Genomic DNA, 16,386 nt, shown 5'->3' on the forward strand with positions numbered 1-16,386 from the left:
TCTGCACGCTACGAGGAATTTCAGTCCTGTCTATGACACTGCATTCTCTTTGTTTTGTTGAGACACAGAGCTGGTAAGCATTTCTTAACATGGGATTCTGAGGAGCCTAATATTTCATGTGGTGTCTGGTCTTACTTTCTACAAATTTACATTTTGCTTTTGGATTAAACTAATTTATTCTAATAGCACAAGAGTTGGTGAATTGCCATATGTTAGCCTATACCTGATTCATCTACATCTACATCTACATACATACTCCGCAATCCACCATAGGGTGCGTGGCAGAGGGTACCTTGTACCACAACTAGCATCTTCTCTCCCTGTTCCACTCCCAAACAGAACGAGGGAAAAATGACTGCCTATATGCCTCTGTATGAGCCCTAATTTCTCTTATCTTATCTTTGTGGTCTTTCCACAAAATATAAGTTGGTGGCAGTAAAATTGTACTGCAGTCAGCCTCAAATGCTGGTTCTCTAAATTTCCATAGTAGTGATTCACGAAAAGAATGCCTCCTTTCCTCCAGAGACTCCCACCCGAGTTCCTGAAGCATTTCTGTAACACTCGCGTGATGATCAAACCTACCAGTACAAATCTAGCAGCCTGCCTCTGAATTGCTTCTATGTCCTCCCTCAATCCGACCTGATAGGTATCCCAAATGCTTGAGCAGTACTCAAGAATAGGTTGTATTAGTGTTTTAGAAGCGGTCTCCTTGACAGATGAACCACATCTTCCCAAGATTCTACCAATGAACTGAAGACGACTATCTGCCTTCCCCGCAACTGCCATTATATGCTTGTCCCACTTCATATTGCTCTGCAATGCTATGCCCAAATATGTAATCGACATTACTGTGTCAAGCGCTACACTATTAATGGAGTATTCAAACATTTCGGGATTCTTTTTCCTATTCAGTCTTGGAATTCAGTCATACTAGATCTTTTCATTACATGGCTGAACATAAGACATCAACATGACATATAAATTCTCATCAAATGTGAAACACATAGAAAAAATTTATCACCAGCAGAAATAAGACAAAAAATTCATAATACACACCCATCTTTTCTATTTCAGCACCAGCATGGATAACATTAAATGCTGTCATTAAAGCACAAAATGCATCAAATGTCACAACTTGCCAATTTTGGTGCAGATTTTCCACTGATTCCTGTTCAGAAGTCGAACATGAGAGACCTACAACAAAAAGAAGCACAGTTACAAAAACTGTATACATTTAATCAGCTGCAATACATGAACTGCTGCTGAAATTGTGCCACCACAGTAAGAGTCAATAAAAAAAATTAAGTGGAAGTTTATTTCTCTGCAGCTAGCTTTCCAAATAACTGGAAAAATCAATTTATATCAAAAGCAACATTAATGTGAACAATACGGTCTTATTTAAGACTTCTCCTACAACACTGCTGTTACTTAAATGTAGATGCTGTTACTTAAATGTGATAACTCAGGCATTTAAATTGCACAGTTCAAAACCCATAAGGGAAAAACAGCCATTCACAATATCCTCACACACCTGGGAGAATGTTACACATTGATGACATATGAGTGTGATTACCAAGGATCACATTCCTGTCCAACTACAATGAGTTGACACCATTTAAGGAGTCAAAAATTGTGTCACAATTATTCCCATACAGACACCCTTATGAGATTCATATGTACCTTTTCTGCTGATGCAGCAATTTCACTTCTGTTGTGCTCATGGCATCCACAGAGGGGGATGAAGGGGATATTATTGGTAGGCAGTTTCAGTGCTAGGCATATGTTGGCTCATTATGGAAAAAATGTCACATGGCAGAAATGAACCAAATGTGCACTTGATGTGCATTCCAGATGGAACTATATGCCAGGTGGAAGAGGCCACTCCAGGAGCAATTGAGAGTACAGGTTGCAGTCAGCTCCATATCGTGACTGATACAGGAAACTGTTTTATTTGTAAATTGTTACTCACATCAGCACTGGCAATATCTGTCACCTGGGTTCTGGGGTCATATTCAGCTTTTTGCAGAGACTGGTGGAAGTTGTTAAGACCTAGCTTCACTTGTGAGGTCTGTGAACAGCTGTTGATCTGCAGCATTTGTTTGGAGGCCTGATCAGGACACACTATTCAGAGCTGAGTGGAGTTCTAAACCAGTCACTCCACTGGTTCTGTGATAAGACCAACTGTAGACTCCTTGATCTACACTACACAGTGGTGATTTGTTAAAGGAAGCACACTCTAGTAGACAAAGTAGCATCACATAAACCAATTATTACCACATATCAGATAGTCAATGAGGAGAATGAGAATCTCAAAATATTACATGTTAACTGCGGGAATGTTCACAATAAAGTCCTAGAGCTTACTTCTCTTGAAGAAAGCAGTCACCCCCACATCATACTTGGAACTGAGAGTTGGTTGAAACCTGAAGTACATAGTAGGGGAATATCTGACAGCACATGGAATGTATACTGGAAAAAACAGATTAGATTATTCAGGAGGAGAAGTGTTTATGGTGACACACAGAAGTATTAGGTCTAGTAGGATCCAAAAATAATCCAACTGAGACCTAATTCATCTGTATAGAAGCTATAGTAAAACTAAAAATGCTCAGATAATTTTTATGTCAATTATATTTGCTCTGTCTTGGTGATGACAAAACTTAAGCACCAGAGGGAGACGTCACTGACAACATTCCACGAACATTGAACACAGATGGGCTGCAGGGGTAACTCAGCCCCAGGTAACCACACAAAGTGTAGGTACTTCATGCAGAGAGCCAGATTAGGTTCTAACATGCCCGCACTAATGGCAGCAAGTTGAAAGAACATCTCCAGCAGCCAAAGGTTCAAGGTTTTAGCTACCTTTAAATCTGAGACAAAGCTCTTCATTTTACAAAACATTACTACTAAACTGTGATAGATCTTACCAATTTAACAGCAGATACATATTTTGTGTCTTCCTAACAATTCTCTTTCAGTTTGTATCATTCAGCCTCCACAGTTTCCTTGCCAGAACATTCTGCTGAATGTTCATGTAACACTTAAGCCATTATTGTCATACATACACAATTTGCCTGCACTCATTCCTGCAAAAAATATCTTCTAAGAAGTCTACTGACATACATTTTCAAGCAATGCTTGTTATTTCACACTTCCATCAGATTTGTGGCCTTCCAAGTAGTGATACAGAGGTGAAAGTTTCGTGATCTACAATGTTAGGAAAGTTATTTCCCAGCTTTGATTTAGGTGGCCTGTCCACTACAGACATTTATCTATAGCCAATGGTCTATGTCAGGTCTTTTACATGTTGTCAATTACTGATAAATATACCTTTCTTACTATCTCTCTTTTGAACACCATTAAGTTTTCTTTCTTTATATTTGGTAACAGTTCAAGTTTGTACCTCTGCTGGAGCACAGAGCAGATAGAGTAGTACATTCTGATCTTAGTAATGGACATAATTATGGGTGTAAGTACACTATTAAACAACGGAAAGTCCACAACAGAACAACAACAGTATTTTGAAAAGGATAAATTGCTACTCACCACATGCAGGAGACACTGAATCACAGAAAGGCATAATGAAAAGAGTGCTGTCCATTTAAGCTTCCAGCCAAAAGGCCTTCTACTGAAGTAGAAAACAGACATACATTCAAACAAGCACAGCTTTGACCAGACTCAGCGGCCAGAGACAGTAATCGTGTGTGTGTGTGTGTGTGTGTGTGTGTGTGTGTGTGAGAGAGAGAGAGAGAGAGAGAGAGAGAGAGAGAGTTGTGAGAATGTGTGTGTGTTTTCTAATTCAGAAGGCCCTTTGACCAAAAACTTAAATGAATAGTAGTCTTTCCATTGTGCCCATCTGTGACTCAATATCTCCTCTATAGGGTTAATAGAAATCTGTTTTTTTTTCATATTATTGTTGTTAAGTACACTATTAAATTCTTTCTGTTATGGCCATTAATCATGTTCTGTAACTAAACAAAACTCCAAGATTTCTTACCTGTTCACCATTCCTAAATTCCTGGACCCTGTACATTTATCAATTTCTAAGGACTAATTTGAGTTTCTTTCCAGGAAAGGTTTACACTTTCAGTTTCGCCTTTGGTGATTAGAGACCATATCTTCCTAACTTAGCTTTTGACAGTGATGTACCTTTCTATCATTAATTCAGTCAGATCATTTAGATGCACTACATCACTCTCATAAGCCATACTACTGTATTCCATGCAATTAATTTTTAAGCTCCTGCACCTACACAATCTGCTCTCCTATATAACTTCCTTTAATTCTAGACTGACAAACATATAGGCTAGTGGATCTCCTTGCCTGAGTTCAATTGTGAATTTAAATTTTCCAGATGTTTGTCCTGAAAATCTGATCATACCTTAAGAACACTATATACTACTAAATCAGCACAAGACTTGTCAAAGGAAGACCCACTTTCTTTTATCATTCTGCTGTTATCTGGCATTCAACAAGGGTTCTCTTATTATGAGAATATAGTATTTTGTGGTGACATTCTGATATAAATGTTTCTTAGATTTCACATCATAATACATTTGTGTGTAAACTCAGGCTTTCAACAACTTCCATTTTCTTATCTCAAAAAGTATTACAGTTAACTCCTGAAGATAATTAATCTCAGAATCCATGTCGTCAAAGGCAATTTTAGCAATATATATAAGTATGTTTAAAACTCTGTTTTGAGCTGGATGATGAAAGTTTTGTGCACTGAGATATAGGTCAGTACATGTCGACTTTCAGTAAACAGACTAGCCAAACCACCCACTGGATTAGCATTCCAGCAAAAAAAATCTGTAAATGGTAATTTTCCTTCTCTCTGCATCTCAGCAATGAGTTTGATATTATTGTGCATAGCGTTCATATGAACAATGAACAAATGAAGTGTCACTCTTATTGGTCAACACTTCGATGAATTAAGTTTCACTGAAAATTTATTGTGCACCTGGAGCAGGATTTTGAAGGGGTTGGGGGTAAGAGGGTGGGGTGGAGAAGAATTGTGGACTGTTGAGCTCAGACTGCCTTTGAATGATTCTATAGCGGTTGCTGCTGAATATAATAAACTCACATAACCATCCAATCATTAATAATCATGGTGAAATTTAATACTGACACAAAAACTTATCCAAAACCAAGAAAGAATAGGCATACTTGTCTTATCTTTTACTGAGAAATAGCTGATTAGCTGAAAAGTAAGCTATTGTCAGTTGTAGTAATTACTATGTGTTACTTATGATTTTAAGAGTAATCATTGATTTTTTGCTGTAGCTTTATCTGTTCTATCAAGGTTTTATTTTCTTATTATTGTGAGTTTTGCAGAAACAATTCTCCAGTTTCTACAGAACATAGCTAAAACATGTACAACAAATTATTCAAATTAAGCCATGAGGAAAATAAGTTTGCAGTAACTTACATTGTCTATAGCACAACATTTCTTTCACTTTATCCCACTGAGTGTCAGCCAAATTTGTAATGCAGTGGAGAACTGCTAATGTGCTGTGGTTTTTTGCAAGCAACAATAAACTTGTGTTACTTATGACATCTGTTTGCCAGTATGGTTTACACCATTCTGAAAATGTTTTCTGATATTGGAGTGCCACAATTATTTGACCAAGTACAGAATCCCCATCAATCTGCAAACCGCAAAAGTAAGTTGCATTATACTGACAGATAAAAATATAAAAAAACAGAAGATACATATCTCACTTAAATTGCTACTATTTTTATACTGTATGCAAGAAGTTTACTGCTATTTGAAAGCTTTTTGAGGTATTAACAACTTCAATAGTTGTAAGTTCCTCCAGTTTCCTAGACAGTGGTTTACAGTAAGACAGTGATTTACAGTAGAAAATAAGGGTCTAAATATTTAATTAAATATATTCAAAGAGCATTTGAGTAATTCCATCGAGAAATGATTCCATACAGCTTGTGTCAGAAGGTACTGTGCACTTCTACATGCAGGACACTGGAGTACTTTAGAATGAAGAGCACAGCCCTTCACAATCTCTATAGGTCAGCAATAGACAGGTATGTCAATCACCTTACCTGGGATGCTCTGACTGTTTCTGTTAGAAATTGGCAACCTCACAAGCTATTTCATCATGGCCACTGCTTACAGGCCTATTTGACTGCACCCCTGTTGATTTTGCAGGTGCATTTCCAAGTTTGATGTGACTCAATGTCACAAACATCTCAAAATTTCTATATGTCTGTCGCCTACACAGCACAATGTCAGAAATAACCTTCCAGGCTTTGTGACAAATGTTTGGCATAGAGGGCCTCCTACACACAAGTCCCTAATACCAGCACTCAGTTTACTCCTGCATACAATAGGGTATTACTCATTTACTGACCGCCCCACTCCATCTTCATTTGAATGATGATGCTGAGCATACAGTCGGGACTTTCAAAGAAAAAACAAAAGCAGCTGTCACATCCATACCAACAGAAAATGAATTGCCTTGTTGAGCATCTATAGGGCCATACTGAAATATGAGAAGAGCCCCTTATAACTCCAGTATGGTCGGCCACTCCACCTCGTGACAGGAAGCAGCCCAGCACCTGGCACTGCCATGTGGGCCTCTCGCTATGGCTGCCAACCTAAATAGGTTCCCAAAAGCATCAGAGGAACACACAGCCGCAGAATGCTCACATCCATGAATGTTGCCTATGATCAAAACCAAAACCAACTCCATCCTTGATGACACCTTATACCTCACAATCTTTAGCTAGGTGTGCCATCTATGCAGCCACAATCTGAACTGCATCCTCTGCTATCACATTACGGCTCACAAAGGTGATAATTCAGGACACCACTGGGATGGTCCACAGAGTCAGCCACAGCAGAGCTATTTCTGGCAGGCCCTACACCCTCATTTGATTCTGATGCTATAAACCCTCCACTGAACCAGCAGATTCTGGCACTGTTCCCCACAGATGGCATCTTACACCCCCAATGTATTCCTCGGCCGGAACTGAGATTTAAACTAATGACCCTCCTTCCAAGACTTGCCAGCACTAACTCGAGTATTTCAATCCATATATGATATCCCAACAAGGGAGGGATGCTGTAAATAACAGCAAGACAGACAAAAAGTGAGGGAGAGATGATCTATATACTTATACAAAAGGTAGTGTAGCAAGTGGGAAGTTTTCCATTGGAGTGGAACTGCAAGTACATCCCCCAACTACCAGATCATAGCATGTGTTGTGACAATGTCGATTTGCAGATGATGGGATTTTGCAACACATTTCATTCCTCTGTGGGATGCAAACCAGTTGGATTTCATGTTATTCTAGATACTTGGCATCTGGATTGGAGATGCAAATGATTTCAGACTATAGTTCAATTCTTATATCTTGGCAGTTCGCGCATGCCCACCCAGATGCGGGAGATTGCTGCATTGCCAGTTGCACACGCCAAGTGAACTTACGTTTAGGGGGAAGCACGCAGTTTATGAAGTAAAGCCACCACGGCCGCATTAACCCTTTTGCTGCTACAGAGATGTGCTCCCCGCATTCCGTGCTGTGTGCGATTTTGTCATCACTGCACTGCTCGCCTGTGCAGACACATGGTGTTCTGACTGCTTTGACACACTTATCATTCAATTTTACAAAAACTATTTGCCCCAAAAATTTGATTTTTACACATCTTCTTGACTGATACCTTCCCCCCATAAATGACTTAATTTGTTTCGATGTTCAATGCAGTTATTGTACAGCATTAAATGTAGTAAACCACTGCACGAAAATTTTGAAGAGTTTACAGAAGTAAAAGTCCATAGCGTATACTTTCCATATGGTTGATTTCAGTTGTCACTAGAAATTTCAAAAAATTACATTCAAACGAATAAAATTCATTAAGTAAGACACTTTGATATTGTTTTTAAATAAAGAAAATATTAAGCACAGAACAAGGTTTGAACTCAGAATCTTCCACTTAGCAGCCTAACACTTTAACCATTACACTAACGCAGCTCAACATTCAATTTGATTCCTGGAGGACTTTAAAGTAGGATGCAAAATACCGTTAAACACTGTTGGTATGACTATGAATTACTCACGTTTCATCAAAGTGCAATAGGAAATAAACAATTACCGCTGTTCTTTATTGCAAAAAAGCGGTTAGTGAGAATGATACAAACACCTTTCCTTGCTATCGCCTGAATTAGGAGGCTTATTGCTTGTTTGGTTTAATTAATTAATAGAATATGAAGCAATTGGTATAAAGAATGCTTTTTGCAAACTTTCTATGAAAGCAATTCTGCTATCAAGACATTGCTTTTGTTCAGTTACTGGGGACTGATGACCATAGATGTTAAGTCCCATAGTGCTCAGAGCCATTTGTTCAGTTACTTTATTTATGACTGAACATTTCTAAAACTGAAGACACTCAACCGTGCCCTGTACTGCAGTCGAGCTCTGGCAACATCGTTCTCTGTTCATTGGCTGACTGTGTTTTGTGATGTCAGATGCGCAGAACGAACCTAAAGTCAGCCGCCGTCATAAATGACGCGCACTTTAGTAACTCAATATCTTGTATTTGTGGTGTTGGACTAATAAACTGTTATACCCACAACACAAAAGATATGACCAACATAACTGTGGTTATACCCACAACACAAAAGATATGACCAACATAACTGTGGTTTTTCCCTCCAACATTTTCTTAAGACCCACAGAAAACCTCCAATTCCACTCCTCCATCTGCTTCAGCTATCTTCCAAGTCTCCTGCATCCATGTCACACTGAACCCCCCCCCTTCCCCCCCCCCCCCCTCACTCTCTCTCTCTGCCCCCTCCCCACCTCCTCTATTATCCACATGCTTCTCCCTAACCTTAATTTCATTTTCAGTTCCCTCATCTCACTCTTTCTTGTGCTCCTTCCACTCTGTGTGTTATACAAGAAAAAGGTGAAAAATTCTCAGTCTGACAGTGAAAAACTGATTTAGAACTCAAAATTTTATAGATTTTCAACATATTCCCCTTTTTAGTCAATGCAATTTGTCCATATTTTTCCAATGATCAGAGTGTATTTCTAAACTGGGATATCACCATCTATGATGGTGGTAACCTCTTTCTTGCACCAAAATTTTTCCAGACACAAATTTCTTCGGATATGGGAACAGATGAAAGGCAAATGGTGCCAACTCTGATGAATAAGCTGAATGTTTCAACAATTTGTACTTCAGATCCCTCAATTTTCCCCAGGTGTTTTTAACTTTTCTAGGTAATTAATAAAACATTCCCTTTTGTTTCTTAGAAAATATTGATTATGAGCTTTCTGGCAGTTTGAAGAATCTCTTTTTCCTTTTTTTTCTAAATCTGTTGGCTTCCATATACTTCTTTACTAATGTTTTGTTTCTGAAATTCTGGGGCCAGATCAGTTTTCAGTAACAATGTGGTGTCCAGAATCAGTTACTATTTTAAAACTGATACAAACATTGCTGAGAAATTCATTTTTGCATTTGCTTTTTGTCAGCATTCATAAATGCAGCATCCACCTTGCACAAAGCTTTCTCATAGTAATTTTCTGAATGTAAACTGGACATTTAGTCTGTAATCTTACAATCCCAAACTGTGCACTTTATCAATGTTTTCATATGTGAATGCAGTTTTAGGACATTCTTCCCATGTTTCATCTTCAAGAGAAATACAGCCATGTTTTGGTTTAATTTCTGTTAATGATATGGTATCCAAAACAAAGACTTTCATGATAACATATATTCTAGTTTATCCATTTAGACTAAACAAAAACAAGACAACTACTCTACAAACTATTCCACATATGAAATTGACATTGGTCACCTTTAAGCCATGACAGGAACTTTGCATCACATGCTGTGATGGTGCAAGTATGTGTCTGTTTAGATAAACAACTAATCTATTATATAAAAGCATTTCTAGAGTTTTTGAGAAACCTAGTATCAACGAAACTGATGTTTGGTTGGTGGTGTCATCCTCATCCCCTTTCATGTACACTGGCACAATCCTGCTTATCTTCAGTTTTTCTGGAAAAATTCCATCTCTGAAAGAGATATTTCTTATATCCAGAAATGATGGGATTATTTGCTCACTTATTAGCTATAATATGTGATTCTATGTTTAATCATCAACACCTGATTTCTGGGCCTTCAGTTTCTGTAGAGTTTTTCTCAGTTCATCTTTAGTGACAGGTTTCAAGATTATGGTGCTCTACGATATTTTTTTTTATATGGTTTCATACCCTTCTCTTTTGGGCTGTTCTTTCCAGTTTTAAGACCTTTACCACATTTATGTTATTATCACTAAATATGTTTATTATTTCTGTATCATCTCTAGCCACTGTATTGTCTATTTTCAATATAAAATTTATTTTTACTTCATAAAGAAATTATACTTGATGGCAGACTGGTCATTTTTACAATAGAAAGAAAAACAGAAAAAAAGCATTATATGTAAACTGTTATAATTACACAGAATATTTTCTGTACATAAAAGTTAATGAGAAACACACCATTTAAATCTTGTTACAGGAAGTAACTCATCAAATGTAATATAAGGACATACTGCGACATGAAAACAGCTTTGTATCCTGTTAAGATACTTGTAAGATAGGAGCAAACATCCATCCACTAGAGTGCACAGAGGTGCTGGCAGTTACATAATTAAATTTACCATATCAAACAACATTAAACATAATATACAAAGAATGTTAAAAGCCTTACTGATGGTGATAAAATAATCAGCTTCTGAATGATCACAAGATGGGAAGAATATTGGAAAAAGACAGATAACATTCTACATGAGCAGGCTGACATTTGATATTGGAAGCATAATTTAAGGCATATATCAGTGAGGTGTGAAATTGCTTATAAAAATTAAATATAAAAATTATGCAATTTCATACTTCACTTATATATGCTTTTAAATGTGCAGATATTATTGCCTCCATGTTATACTGTATTAACATTTATTCAAAATCTTGTCTTGTTTTTGATCCTTTTCCCATGTCAGTATTGTAATATACACACATAACAATGTTTCTCTTCATATTTGTTTGTCACAAATTTGCAACCTTTTTCCAGAAAGATGCTGATACTGCCACCTGGCAATCTGTGTGCACAAAACTCTCTTAAGTCATCTGTCACTACACCAGCAATTTCAAGATCTTTGTCTTTATCAATAGGTGACCTTAAGCCTTTACTGTTTACAATATTTAGGGCTTCATTGTTTAAATATACATAAAAATTGCACCACCTTATGTCTGAATCTACAGAAGTAACTGGATAAGACATAGTTCTTTTTTGTCTTTTACCTATCTGACATCCAGTTGGCTCACATTCATTAATGCATAATATGTCTGGTTGTATTTCATTTGTGAACTTTCAGCCTCTAGTAACTTACATATCGAATACTCTATGTAGTATTGTCATATACTTTTCCTTTTGCTGACTGTATTCTAAGTGTACATTCTGTAGTTTCTTCTTTTTTGGCTGGTGCTAGACCGTTAAAAACTTCCTGTATTGTTCTCACAAGTAATTTCCACTTGCTGCTCACTCACCATTTTTGTGTTTACTTACAGAGGTTTTAGTTGCAATGCCTCCTTTGCCTCTGCACTTGGAAGCCGAAATCAGTTTGTAATTTACAATTGCTTGATGAATACATTGATGTTTGTAGTTTTTATTTATTCTGCATCCTTCACCTCTGTTCTATTTGGTTTAAACCATCTCATAAGTTGCATTTGTCTGACTGCCAAATTGATATGGTAAAGTTTCGGATGCTCTCCTTTCTCCAGCATTGTTGTTTTGGCTTGAACTACTTCATAATTTACATTGTCCTTTCAAGCTTGCTGTCTACATCTCATTTTCTTAATACATGTGTACATATTTTTTCATTCAGTAGTGCCTTTCCTAACACATTTAAATGGATTTCATGAGCAGGATAGTATCTTCACTCTAATCAGGTAACGTTGATAAGTTCAAGTACATATTTATGTCATATTCATTTTCATAGTGCTGATTTTATAGTTTATACATGACCAAAATGTTAAATCGTGATGATGTGACATGTTCACAATGAGTAGAAGTGTTTGTGTTGATTAGTTTAAGCACTTTTCCATACGTATGACATTTGAACAATCAAGCAACACAATAAAACTGTCATTTTCCAAACCTATTACTTTGGCAAATTTTGTTCAGTTTGAGATTTCACATAGATCAGAAACACATTATCTGTTGCAAAAGGTATTTTGTATTTGAAATAAAGATGTCTGCAATTTTCTGTACAATCAAAATATTTCTAAGGAATTTGAGGAATATGCCACAGTAAAATAACCTTTCCGAAGAAAGCAGACAGAAATCATGTTTTATGTTGTTCAAGCTTTTCCAAACATCCATTTAACAATTACCAAAAAAAGTTAAGACAAGTAATACACAAGTAAAGCCTCTGTAGATAGTGTGGTCACCACTGAATTTTGTAAAAGGCAAATTTTTCATTCAACAACTGACACGTAGTGTTGTTCCATTATACACAAAAGGCAGTACATCAGTTCTTGGAAAGGAGAAAATACTAAACTTCCACTTCCACTAAAAGTCGCCAGCATCCAGCATGTGCTGTTCAACTAATGCATACAACATTGGTGTGCAAAACTTAAGCATGGAAGTAACATTCACATGAGGTGTGACTGCAACATAGCTCTATAAAACTTGTACTGTATATAGAAAGACCTGCTACAGTGTAGCAGAGAAGGTAAGAAATACACAATGTGACGAACAAAAATGTCACTTTTATACAAAGACACATCACAATATTTTATGATGGTCCACTGGACATGATAAATGGTGGGACATGGTTCTTAATGGGGTATGTGATCAATACGGATGGCAATACATGCTCTGTGGAGTGCTCCCATGCTGGATTCACAGTTGGTAATGGGTTCTTGTGGTAGGACATCCCATTCCTCCACCAGTACGGCTGAAAACTGCTGGATGGTCATTGGTACATGTGGACATGCTGTAAAACATCCCCCCAATGCATTCCACATTTTCTCCATGGGACTTCATTTGGGGGAATGGGCAGGACAGTCTATTTGCCGAGAATCCTCTCATTCCAAGAGTTCCATCACCTGAGCTGTTTCATGAAGTCATGCACTGTCATCTACACAATTGAATTCAGGTCTGAGTGCACCTCTAAAAAGATACACACGAGGAAGGCATACAGTGTCACAAAAACATTGACTGGCGAGTGTACATTGTGAAAAGATTTGGTGGTCAGTATACCAATGAAACACTATGACTCTCCACACCATAACACCTCAACCATCAAAACAATCATATTTGACACTGTTCGTGGGTGCATTATGTACCCTCATATGGCAAGAGGTGGGAAAACGTAATGCACCCAGGAACATTGTTGAACACGACCATGTCGGTGGTCCAAGTGTTGTGTTGGCAGGCATAACGTTGCATTAGTGTACTGGTCTCCATCTCTTTGAACACAGTACACTCATCAGTCAGTTATTGTGACATTGCACTCTGTCCCCATGTGCCTTTTCAGAGGTGCATCTGGGCCTGATTTCATTTTTCTGGGTGACAATGTATGACCACATTGAACAGCACGGGTGGACGAGTTCTTGGAAATAGAGGATATTAGATGAATGGAATCGCTTGCTTGTCCCATTGACTTGAATACCATGGGCATGTGTGGGATGCATTGGGTAGACATTTTGCAGCAAGTCCACAGGAGCCTACGACTAGCCAGCAGTTTTCAGCTGTGCTTGTGGAGGGAAGGAGTACCCATCAGCAAGCTACAAAAATAAATATGCAACTTCTGTATGCCTGATCTGAAAATACGACTGAAAAAGCTACAAAATTAGTTTATGGAAATAAATATTTCATGCATCACTGGTCACAGTTATCTGTATTTATATACAGTTACTAATCTGTTACATAACTGTATGAAATATCTACACACTGCAAGTGTCTCTTACCTGTAACTTGGCAGTAATCCTGTCAATCATGTGAAAGACAGCATTGTCTCCTGAAAATATCTCCCAGATTTGGAGTATCACCAGTGGATAGATGTTATTCATAAATAAACTGGTTCCTAGGTGTGAAAAACTTACATTTCCTTTCCCTGTTGACTGGCATACAAGATCCTGTTAAATAAACATAATTTAAATCATTAAAATAAAGTTTTTAGAATAAATTTAAAGTGAAATAAATAGTTTCTTTGAGGTGGTACTAATTGGTCATGCAATATGTTAAACATTATAACCACAGAGGGAAGTTGTTTAGTTTCAAATCAATACAATAATTTTCAGATCGGAGGGAAGGTTAAAAAAGATACATAACTTCTTTCCTGGTAACATAATTACTAACACCAATGTAACAAATAGCAGTGATAAGTAAAGGGAAGTATAAGAGTACAAAAGAAGAAAACGGGGGGAGGAGCAAGTTCTGGGTAAAATAAAATGAGCAGAAGTACAGAGAATGTGACGCGAGCAGAACTGTAAGTTGGAAATAGAGGGTAACACAGGTGTGCAAAAATGTATGAGAAGTAAGTAAACAGAGGAGACAGGAAACATAACCCTAATGTGGCCAAAAAGCTGGTGACAGAAATAGAAACAGATACAAAACAGAGGGAGATTATAATTAAAGTTGCAGTTTCAAAATGCTGTAAAAAAGAACCACTGCTCACAATGACATCAAATGTGAATGGACAAAAATTTTATCACAAGACAGCACTGTACGCATCAGGATGTGCAAAATGAAAGATGAGGGCTGTGCAGCTGTTCCTCAGTTTGTGACTGAGACACTTGGCATGACTGTCATGGTGCAGGATTGCATGCTGCTCATAAAACTCTGTTATAAGAATCGTGACTGAGCACCAGTAGCTCTGCAGAAGTTCTGGACACTCACTCAAGGGTATGAAAAAAGGCATTGGTCTGATGTCTGACACGGGTTTGGAGAAAACGATAATGAAATTCAAAAAGACAGGTTCTCTTGAAGAGTAATATGACTGAGGGAAGAAAACAACTGATATGAAATCAGTAGAAGATGTGACCACAGTACTGTAAGTGGGATCAAGCAGTGATGTGCAAACATACAGTGCACAGGAAATTGCCCGAGCTTTGACCATGGCTATGAGCACAATGCACCCCCATTTCTATCCGTACAAAATTACCCATGTTCAGGAGTTGCTTCATGCTGACCTGCTAGTAAGACAAACATTTGCTCTAGAATTTCTTGCTTGCATGGAGTGGACAACGAATGGTCACGGAACGTTCGGTGGACAGACAAAGCTCATTTCAATAGCCAAGGCATGTCAATACACAAAAATGCAGAAATCCACTTTTACATCAACTGACACCACTTCATTCTGCAAAAGTATGTGGTGTGGGTTGATGCCATCATTTACTGTAGCGCCATATTATTTCAAGGAGATGTGTCCTGTGGGTCCTGTTACCTGTACCATCACTGGTGAATGCTACGGGTGTCTTGCATATCAAAATCATTACATGCCTTTAACAGCATGGATGTGTGGGTAGGATCATTTTTATGCAAGACAGCACTCCTCCACACATTACACAACCAGTGAAGCAGCTCTGCAGAAGCATTTTGGAAATTCTAGAATTATCAACCATCATTTCCCTACAGCCTGGTCATACAAATCACCTGATCTGGACCAGTGACTTCTGGCTGTGAGGTTGTCTGAAAGATGCCATGTTCAGTGCTCTGATTACATACGTAGCTGAACTGAAGGTACGCACTGTTCAACAAATTTTGAACATGACCCCAGAGACACTCCAATCTGTTGTGGAACATGGTGTGTCTGGATTTCAACTTGTGGCAGAAAATGGTGGTCACCATAATGAGCGTCTTGTGCCTGTGCCACAGTAGTGTAAAAACTCAATTTCATTGTTGCCTTTAATGCAGTTTTTGGCCTCAGGACATTTAAAAACTGAGTTTCCCCATCTGAGGTGGTATGACTTTGCTGTGGTGGATGGGCTTACCTAACTAATAGCCTCAAAACTATTGATTTCTAAAGCTGTGCTGTCATGCACATTGCCCAGTATGGTTGGTTTAATGTGTAACCCATAGCCACTGTACTGCGATTCAACTGTCATTTGTAACTGAACTTACTCATGTTCTTATGCTTACAGGGCCATCTAGTGGGAACATTTTCATTAATTTTTTCACCCACAATGTTTCCTCCTCTGTTGATAATATTCCATTCAAATTTGACATCATTCTGAGCAGCAACTGGTTTTTTTTATACAGCATTTTGAAACTGGAATTTTGATTATAATCAGCTTGTACATCCAATCTGACAAAGTAGAACTACAGGTTAGTCAATGCAGAAATAGTCAAACTAACAACAATGATAC

The 16,386-nt window shown here is 37.8% G+C and overlaps 1 protein-coding gene across 1 annotated transcript in view; it reads right to left on the minus strand.

The window, feature by feature from the left end:
* Positions 1–1,120, minus strand: part of LOC126183882 (zinc finger FYVE domain-containing protein 26) — a 329,860-nt gene extending 328,740 nt beyond the window's left edge. The window contains exon 1 of the mRNA XM_049926187.1: positions 1,057–1,120. Within this exon, the coding sequence (XP_049782144.1) occupies positions 1,057–1,105 (49 nt within the window). The 5' untranslated portion in view covers positions 1,106–1,120. The remainder of the gene's footprint in view (positions 1–1,056) is intronic.
* Between the last annotated feature and the right edge of the window lie 15,266 nt (positions 1,121–16,386).

Source organism: Schistocerca cancellata, chromosome 4, assembly GCF_023864275.1.
Source record: "Schistocerca cancellata isolate TAMUIC-IGC-003103 chromosome 4, iqSchCanc2.1, whole genome shotgun sequence".
In the NCBI taxonomy this organism is placed as follows: Eukaryota; Metazoa; Arthropoda; class Insecta; order Orthoptera; family Acrididae; genus Schistocerca; species Schistocerca cancellata.